Source organism: Pelobates fuscus, chromosome 1 (genome assembly GCF_036172605.1).
Source record: "Pelobates fuscus isolate aPelFus1 chromosome 1, aPelFus1.pri, whole genome shotgun sequence".
In the NCBI taxonomy this organism is placed as follows: domain Eukaryota; kingdom Metazoa; phylum Chordata; class Amphibia; order Anura; family Pelobatidae; genus Pelobates; species Pelobates fuscus.
In genome coordinates, this window is record NC_086317.1 from 23,976,174 (window position 1) to 23,986,689 (window position 10,516).

General features: G+C 34.3%; 1 protein-coding gene across 2 annotated transcripts in view; it reads left to right on the forward strand.

The window, feature by feature from the left end:
• The window catches only part of LOC134586587 (cell surface glycoprotein CD200 receptor 2-like), a 33,707-nt gene extending 23,456 nt beyond the window's left edge, over window positions 1–10,251 (forward strand). The window contains exons 3-6 of one of the 2 annotated variants that reach the window (XM_063442196.1): window positions 1,818–2,072; window positions 4,574–4,673; window positions 9,552–9,615; window positions 9,836–10,251. In XM_063442196.1, the coding sequence (XP_063298266.1) occupies window positions 1,818–2,072; window positions 4,574–4,673; window positions 9,552–9,615; window positions 9,836–9,958 (542 nt within the window). In that variant the 3' untranslated portion in view covers window positions 9,959–10,251. The remainder of the gene's footprint in view (window positions 1–1,817; window positions 2,073–4,573; window positions 4,674–9,551; window positions 9,616–9,835) is intronic. The other variant, XM_063442205.1, reaches the window with a different exon arrangement.
• Window positions 10,252–10,516: the final 265 nt, after the last annotated feature.

Below are 10,516 nucleotides of genomic sequence, written 5' to 3' on the forward strand. Positions count from 1 at the left end.
TGCCCTCCGGGGAGGTTCCGTGGAGAGAGGTCGAGAGGAGTCAAGTGCTAGCCGTGGTCGAGGAAGGAGAAGGAGGTTAGTCGATTACGAGTCCGGTTCTGTACACAGGTAAGTTTGTAGTGAAGAGTTGCAGCCGGTTTAATTCCGCGGTACGCTGTTCATTAATCCAGCGTCTGTTGCCTGGCGCGGTCGCATTATGTAGCGCAATGAGACCGCGTCAGAGAGGGGTGTGGCTACAGTCCGTCAACCCGGAAGAGACAGGAATTTACAGGTAACGGCCATGACACCACCATAGTGTTAGGAATACAGGTTTTAGCTTACATTGAATTCCCAACAATTCACAATTTGGTACCATGCCCTGTGCATAGATGTGGTTTTTTTTATTGTTGCTATAGGTGGAAAATCCAGCTCCAGTATGCAGTATAAATTCACTGTAATATTTGAGCAGAAGTTTTTACTCATTATACATCATAATATGCATGTAATAAATTATTTGAGCCATTGAAATCTCTTCGAAGCACCTTATCCTTGCTATAAAATGTTATTTTATAAAACAAAATCTGCTTTAATGGCATGTTCATTTATTTTGAGCTCCAATTTTGCTTCATCTTTTTTGCCATTTCATATTTAAAAAAAGAAATCTCTATGTGCACCATCATCATAGTCTAACACGGTGTATGTTGAGAATTACAATGATGCACCTGGACATTCATGGAATTGTAGCAATTGTGTCCCCTTTGGGAAGCCATTTAGATTGGGCTAGCAAATGGGCTGAAGGAGTAGCTGCATCTACTTTGTTCCCAAATTCCTGAAATCATGTTGTATGTAGGAATCTGTGGATCTATGTCTACATTTTTGTATATGTCTATGTGTGCGCGTATGTATTATTCTGGGTGAAGGTATTCATCATTGCATGTATGTTAATAAGTGTGTATTTGGGTATGTGTAGATTTATGTGTCTACTTTAAAATCTACCTCACAATCCAGCATTTTACTTACTGGACTCATATGCTAGATCTGCCCTTACCCAGGCCTGGATTAAGATTACCCAGGTACCTAGACAGGATGCAGATTAGACCTCCCTTTAAGAACACTGGCCCTGTGGATATGCAATGAGGATGCTGCTCAGGTAGTGTGCATTATAGGAGGTGTGGGGAGATGCAGTAATTGTGCTGCTCTAGTAGTGTGTGTTATAGAATATTTTGGAAGCTGAAGTGAGCATGCTGCTCAGGTAGTGTGGGTTATAGGAGATGTGGAGAGGTGAGGAGAGTGTGTTGCTCAGGTAGTGTGGATAATAGGAGGTGTGGGGAGCTTGAGTGAGTGTGCTGTTCCAATAGTGTGAGTTTTAGGACCTGTGGGGAGCTGCAGTGAGCGTGCTGCTCAGGTAGTGTGTGTTACAGGGGGTGTGGGGAGATGCAGTGAGGATGCTGCTCAGGTAGTGTGTGTTACAGGGGGTGTGGGGAGATGCAGTGAGGATGCTGCTCAGGTATTGTGCGTTATTGGAGGAGCTGGGAGCCGGAGTGAGCGTGCTGCCTTTGTAGAGTGAGTTATAAGACATTGTGGTAAATTGGGAGCCAAATAGCCAAATTTAACCAAAAGCTATATGTTATATAATCACCAATTCAACAATTCTTACAACTAGTTTTACGCTTGTGTAGACAAGTCTCTACTAACAAACCTAATATATGCTTTAATTTGATTACTTAATTTGTCACCTAATAAAAACATTCCAAAAAGTAGGATGTGTGAGGAACCGATAATGCTTTCATTGTAATTACAGTCAAGCTAAATGTAATACTTTTATCTTATATTTTTAGTTCAACCTTCCCTAATACTCGAGCTAAACAGCGATGGACATCTTGAGTGCCTTGCTCTAGGTGGAAATCCAGCTGCCAACATATCTTGGAGTCCGGAACCACAATATGGAAACACTACAGAAAAACGAATGTCAAACATGACATGGGCGACCGTTAGCACCTACACTAAAGAAAATATCAGCGTATCCAATATGACTTGTGTGATATCTCACCCTACATTTGCAGAGGATAAATTCATGACAATGAATGATACTGGTAAGCAGACATTTATCAAGAAGAATGTCATCTGTTCACTGGGTTACATTAAGTAACTACAACACAGTAAGCAGAGCTGGATTTGCATGCCATGTTCCTATAAGAACAGAAATTGTGTTCTTACTTCTCTCTCAAAAATCCTGTTCTCTGTTGTTTGCTTGTCTTTGATATATACACTTTTGTAGTAAAAATAGTGTCCACAGCAGAAAAGCTTCTCTAGGTTCTTACCTACACTACCAACTGGCAAATCCATTCCTGACAGTAAGTGGAGCAAGAGAAATTAAAAACATGTAGATGATTGCCTATAATATTAGTTTTTATTGTCCCCAGACATTTTTTAAATTATTATGTATAGCGCCAAAAAATTCTGCAGTGCTGTACAATACATTAATGTATTAGCATCACATGTAAATTAAATATAGTTCTATCGAAACGAATATGGGCCTTGTAATATTTGTTGAACTTTTTTTTATCTACTATATTTTATCGTTTACTATATATTGCAGTTTGTACAGAATTGCATGTTTTAACTAATTGTTGATGCAACCGATTGCTAACTTTTAGCTGTGGTAAGTAACAGTACTTCTCTAGTTACATTTTAAGTGGTTTGACAAATTTCTTATGTTGTTACTATGTCATATTTTATTGAATGAGCTTATTTCTCCTTTAATTGGTGACATATTGTTAGCTTATGTTACTTGTACACTTGAATGGTTGAACTTGATGGACTTGAGTCGTTACTATGTTACATCATCAAAATGACTGCAATCAGAGGGTGACAACCATGCCGGTTGTCACGGGCCCAATGGTTCTGGTGGGTCCCACATTCCCTATCCGTAGTGGCAGAACTCCCGCCGCTCACACGCTGATGGGGCCCCTCTGATGGCCCATGCACTTAGGGACAGCCGATGGGCATATGTCTTCAGGGGCCTGGTCAGCACGACGGCCATTTAATAGCACCACCGGACCCCTTTAAAAATGGCAGCCACGGCCAGTGCTGGGAGGAAGTGATAGCCGTTCACTTCCTCCCAGCTTACTCCACGCAGGTGGGAGGCAGGCAGAGCAAAGAGTGAGGAGGGGAGAACCAGCTGCTAGACTGACTCCCATCAGCCCCAACCACCCTTCTACACCCAAAATGTAAGAAACAGGATGCTGACTAAAAAAAAAACTTGTATTTGTGTATGTGAGTTTGTATGTCTGTGTGTGTGTGTCAGTATGTGTGACGAGACCAATCTCGCCACATTGCATTGGAGAAGCCTGGTTGCCCGCCTGCTCCCTTTGGACTATGGACCAGACTTTTAAATAACTTTATTTTCCCTGCAGAAACGCTTATTCGTGCCTTTCTGCCATACTGCATCCGCAACACAGACATTCTGTATGCACTCTACACACTCTGTATTCTTGTGGCCAGGCTTGGAGGTGGGCCCTGTTAGCGGACTTGGAGACAGGCCCTCCGGTGGCACAGACCTTGAGCTGTGTTAGGAGCCCAACAAATTCTGATGGCAGCCCTGGTGGCAGGAGAGGTGTTTCCATTGTTGTTTTTGTTTGAGATATTTAGGGCTATTAGACATTTTTTACAAAGTCATTTTCAAGTCCACTGAAGTGTTAAATTCACTAATTTTCAATGTTTCTGTAAAACTGTATATCAATACTTTTCGAAAGGATAGTGATGACATTTAAGAGGTTCATATAAGTTATAGAGCCCTTTTTTCTCCAGCCAGTAATTGTAAAAAATTACCTATAAACGGCTTATCATTAAAGGTTTATAACCAACTGTAAATCTGTTGATTAATGTTGGACATGGGATTGTAATTTCCTTATATGGTTGAAGTTAACTATTAAAGGACCACTATAGGCACCCAGACCACTTCAGCTCAATGAAGTGGTCTGGGTGCCAGGTCCATCTATGGTTAACCCTGCCTGCTGTAAACATAGCAGTTGCAGAGAAACTGCTATGTTTACAATAGGGTTAACCAAGCCTCTAGTGGCTGTTTCTCTGACAGCCGCTAGAGGCGCTTCCGAGGGAGCGAGCCCGGCGCTGGAGAAAGGTAAGCGTTTAACCCCTTCCTCCCCCTAGAGCCCAGCGGGAGGGGGGCTATGAGGGTGGTGGGGGGGTGGAGGGGGGCTATTAACACTATAGTGCTAGGAAAACGAGTTTGTTTTCCTGGCACTATAGTGGTCCTTTAATAACTACTCCGCATAATGATGCTTCACGAAAAAAAGCATCAATAAATGCAACTGCATCATCAAATATCATAATGGCAAGTAAATAAGACTATCAGACAATTATTTGTTGTTTGTTAATCAGTGTTATTTGTAGCCATGTCATGTCTACTTGATCAAATCCTTCATAATTTACATTGTAGTTTTAGAATGAACATTGTGGAGGGTACACTGTTTGCATTGATATTATAGAACTACTACACATGAAGAATGGTATTGGTTTATTAAGATCTATATAATCTTAAGAAATAAAAGGCATACTCTTACACTTTCTCTAGATCGATCCATTCCTTTATGGGTTGTGCTGGCTACAGTTATCTTTATAATCTCTACGATCATCTTGGGATGGCTTATCTTCTGGCAAAGATCAAATATCAGGTAAGGTGATGAAAGTAAATCTGCTTTTATCCACATATATAAGTGAAAGTGTCTGAGTGCGGAAGGAGTGTGCAATGGAATGAACCCAAGTTGTAGGGAAGTATGTACTCAGATATCGCTGAGTGCTATGAGAGTATATAAATGAATGTATCACAATGATAAGAAGAGTATTTAAGGGACACTGTAGGCACCTGGACCACTTTAGCTCATTGAAGTGGTCTGGGTGCAGTGTCGCTATTGCCCTTAGTGCGGCAATGTTAAACAACTGCAGTTTCAGAGAAACTACAATGTTTACATTGCAGCACTAAGTCAGCCTCTAGTAACTGTCTATCAGACAGCCACTAGAGGCAGACTTCCTGGTTTGAAACTGACCTTTGGTCCGTTATCTGACGCTGAACATCCTCGCTGAACATCCTCACGCTCTGCATGAGGACCTCCAGCATCAGATATTTCCCATAAGAAAGCATTTAATAAATAACCTTTCCTATGGGGACGTCTACTGCTTGAGCAGCATTTGCCACGCATGTGGGTTAGAGCCTGCTCGTCATGGGACATCGGCACTTGGATCAGGTAAGTAAATAAAGGGTTTCTGGGATCAGGTAAGTAAATGCAGAATTGTTAACCCTTTATTTATCAGAGGTGGTGGGAAGGCAAAGGAGGGGAGGCAGGGCAATATAGCAGCCTTTCAAGTAAGAGGATCTCAGTGATGCAGGGGTTAATCAATCTATGGATTTAAACATTGAGCTGAATGTTTTATTCTGTGGATTTGAGTGTTTTTGGCAATATAGCAAACCATGAATTTGAGTGTTGAAGGGAATACTGTAGAATTATAGGGAATTGGGTGTTGAGTGGAGAATATGTGGATATGAGTGTTGATGGGAGTATATAATGCTGTGCATTTAAATGTTGAGTGGAGTTTATAATTATGAGATTTTACATTTTGAGTGGAGTATATAATTTGAGTGTTGAGGGGGTATATAATACACAGTATATAATTCAGTATATAATTCTATAGATTTGACTATTGAGGGGGTATATAATTCTGTAGGTATGATTGATGATGGGGTATATAATATACAGTATATAATTCTGTAGGTTTGAGTGTTGAGGGGGTATGTAATATACCGTATATAATATACAGTATATAATTCAGTATGTAATATACAGTATATAATTCAGTATTTTATATACAGTATAGAATTCAGTATATAATATATAGTATATAATTCAGTATGTAATATACAGTATATAATTCAGTATTTAATATACAGTATATAATTCAGTATGTAATATACAGTATATAATTCAGTATTTAATATACAGTATACAATATACAGTATATAATTCAGTATATGATATACAGTATAAAATTCAGTAAATAATATACAGTATATAATATACAGTATATAATTCAGTATTTAATATACAGTACAAAATTCAGTATATAATTCAGTAAATAATATACAGTATATAATTCTGTATGTAATATACAGTATATAATTCTGTATTTAATATACAGTATATATTTCTGTATATAATATATAGTATATACTATACAGTATATAATTCAGTATTTAATATACAGTATATAATCCAGTATATAATATACAATTTATAATTCAGTATGTAATATACAGTATATAATCCAGTATTTAATATACAGTTTATCACTCAGTATGTAATATATAGTATATAATTTAGTATTTAATATACAGTATATAATTTTGTATATAATAGACAGTATATCATTTGATATATAATATACAGTATATAATTCAGTTTATAATATACAATATATAATTCAGTTTATAATATACAGTATATAATTCAGTATATAATATACAATTTATAATTCAGTATGTAATATACAGTATATAATATACAGTTTATCACTCAGTATATAATATACAGTATATAATTCAGTATTTAATATACAGTATATAATTCAGTATATAATATACAGTATATAATTCAGTTCATAATATACAGTATATAATTCAGTATATAATATACAATTTATAATTCAGTATGTAATATACAGTATATAATATACAGTTTATCACTCAGTACGTAATATACAGTATATAATTCAGTATTTAATATACAGTATATAATTCTGTATGTAATATACAGTATATAATTCTGTATTTAATATACAGTATATATTTCTGTATATAATATACAGTATATACTATACAGTATATAATTCAGTATTTAATATACAGTATATAATCCAGTATATAATATACAATTTATAATTCAGTATGTAATATACAGTATATAATCCAGTATTTAATATACAGTTTATCACTCAGTATGTAATATATAGTATATAATTTAGTATTTAATATACAGTATATAATTCAGTATGTAATATACAGTATATAATTCAGTATTTAATATACAGTATATAATTTTGTATTTAATAGACAGTATATCATTTGATATATAATATACAGTATATAATTCAGTTTATAATATACAGTATATAATTCAGTTTATAATTTACAGTATATAATTCAGTATATAATATACAATTTCTAATTCAGTATGTAATATACAGTATATAATATACAGTTTATCACTCAGTATGTAATATACAGTATATAATTCAGTATTTAATATACAGTATATAATTCAGTATATAATATACAGTATATAATTCAGTATTTAATATACAGTATATAATTCTGTATATAATATACAGTATATAATTCAGTATATAATATACAGTTTATAATTCAGTATTTAATATACAGTATATAATTCGATATATAATATACAGTATATAATTTGATATATAATATACAGTATATGATTCAGTATTTAATATACAGTATATAATTCGATATATATAATATACAGTATATAATTTTGTATAAAATATACAGTATATAATTCAGTATTTAATATACAGTATATAATTCTGTATATAATATACAGTATATAATTCAGTATATAATATACAGTTTATAATTCAGTATTTAATATACAGTATATAATTCGATATATAATATACAGTATATAATTTGATATATAATATACAGTACATGATTCAGTATTTAATATACAGTATATAATTTGATATATATAATATACAGTATATAATTTTTTATAAAATATACAGTATATAATTCAGTATTTAATATACAGTATATAATTTGATATATAATATACAGTATATAATTCAGTATTTAATATACAGTATATAATTCAGTATAATATACAGTATATAATTCTGTATTTAATATACAGTATATAATTCGATATATAATATACAGTATATAATTCTGTATTTAATATACAGTATATAATTTGATATATAATATACAGTATATGAGTCAGTATTTAATATACAGTATATAATTCAGTATATAATATACAGTATATAATTCAGTATATAATATACAGTATATAATTCATTATATAATATACAGTATATAATTCAGTATATAATTCTGTGAATTTTAGTGCTAAAGGAAGTGTGTTATTGAGTGCATCAGATTGCCGAGGGTTATGTAAATGAATAAAACCTGGCACTTCGAGTTTTGTGTAAGCGCAGGAGAAGGGACAAATAGTTAACGCCATAGAGGATGGAGAAACTAGAACACAATTTAATGGTGACTCTTTTTCTAGTTGAATCATGGAGTCCCATTACAGATCAAACAGGACTGATTTATTATATATTAACAGCTCTGATAGGGATATTGCAGCTTTAGTTGAGGATCACTAGAGGTCACCCTAAACCACTCTCTCCCCAAATTCTGCCACTTTTTTATTTTGAATCTTTGTTTAAAAGAATAAATATTTTGATATGTGCTCTAGCGTTTCTACGTAAAGCCAGATAGGTAATATGCATTTTACATTATGGAATATATACAATATAGACAGTGAGCTGTTCATTATCTCTTTGTACCAGTTATGAGGATAGTGTTGCATTTGGATGGTTAGCGCCCATTTAGAAGTAGTGACAGGGTTTAAAACCATAAAATATATTATAAATAATCTGCAAAATAAAATACAAAAAAAAAACTACAATAGTGCAGTAAGTAGAAACACCAGATACGGTGGAACCATACATTGCATTCACAAATGTAGATGGTAAGTAGGCAAAACATAATGTTTGTAGCAAAGTTTTGGTAGAGTTTTTTTTATCTTCTTTTGTTCCAGGTATACATATAGGAAAATAAAAGAAGGAACATAGTGCAGTACTGTAAATACATTTTAACAACACTTTATTTATTCCACTCCCAAGATAAAAGTGAAAGATAAGTCCATCAATATCAAATTGGTCCATATGGATTGCTGCAGGTTCTCACGGAACAGGATCAAATATAAGGCTAAAATAGTATTAAAAAAATAGTAAAACAAACTGTCACTAGGTCCTTCTTTCACCCTACCCGTTTCATTCGTCCTTGGACGTTTTGTATTTTTGATAGCAGATTATTTATGATATATTTTATGGTTTGAGAAGTTTAAGGAATCTTCTTTATATTTCTGCATATTACTGGGTAATTTATACCTATAACCACTGGTGCTGTTTAACTGGGTTTTTATTAATATTTTAGAGTTTAAAACCAGTCACTAAGTAGCGGTTAGCAGCTCCCTCGGAAAACGATGAAAAACCGTTGGCCACTCCTTAGTGGATGTATTTAAATAGCGGCAGCCTATCAGTACATAATGCCCATGCTGGTGCAATTTTGCATCTGGTAAACAACTGCTACACAATAGCAGGCACTTTAGTGAGTAGTGACTGTCCAGTAAAAAAAAAAAAACAAAGAAATAGCATTGAACACAGGAAACAAGCTCTTGGTAAGCTCCGTCTCAGCAATGGAATTCTTAGGGAATAAACTGTCAATGTGTTTTCTTTTCCTACAGAAAATGCCTTAGGGTGGACAAACCCAACACGGCCTCTGTAAACCAAGGACGGGATAATGCACAGGTGAATACTGGGAGATGGGGGCTGTGCTTTCTGATTTATTTTATTTTAACCAAAAATGTTAAATTAATTTGGAATTCCCACCAATTCACACTGTAACGAATAACCCTGCGGGTTAGCAGAACACTTCATGGAGCTGACTCACCAATACCATATACGTGGGTTTCATACTTTTATTGCTGCTGTATATTCCCAAATGACGGTATTTATATTTGTGTTCCAGCAGAATACAGAAGAAGTGGAACCTTACGCAAGCTTCACTCAGAAAATAAACACTATTTACAATTCCACACCTCAGCTCTCCAAATCAGACAAAATCTACTGGACAGTGGACAACAACTCCTAAGAAAATTTCAAAAAAATCATGAAAACATGTCTTTTCTACTAATTGGAGTTAAAATATCACATTTATAACATGATTGCCGTTTATATAACTTGGATGTGCAACTATAAACCCCTTTTCAGAGAGCTGGCTTAAAAGTGAGGGAGTAGATATTAGTTCCAACAGTGGAAAACCAACATACTTTCGATGACCACAAACCCTGGAGTACTAACCGCTTGCGATATAAGGAAGGCTCATTGAGTATTTATGGATCAAACTATGAATTTGCCTGAACTTTCATGAGTGAAGTTTTTAATGAAAACATCATTGGCGGAATACATTTTTCTAAAATGAATTATGTGTAGCAACAATAGCAAGGCGCCAAACATATATGGGTTACTGGAGTGTTAGTGTAAATAATCATTGTGCGATGTATTCTCTTGAATCCGTTTTCAAGAATTAAAACATCCGTAGATGAAAGAATATGGGAATCACTGAGGGCATACGCAGTGCCACGATTTGACAATACAGTTTTTAATTTTTACACTATGACTAATTAATATTAATTGCTATTTTTTTTAG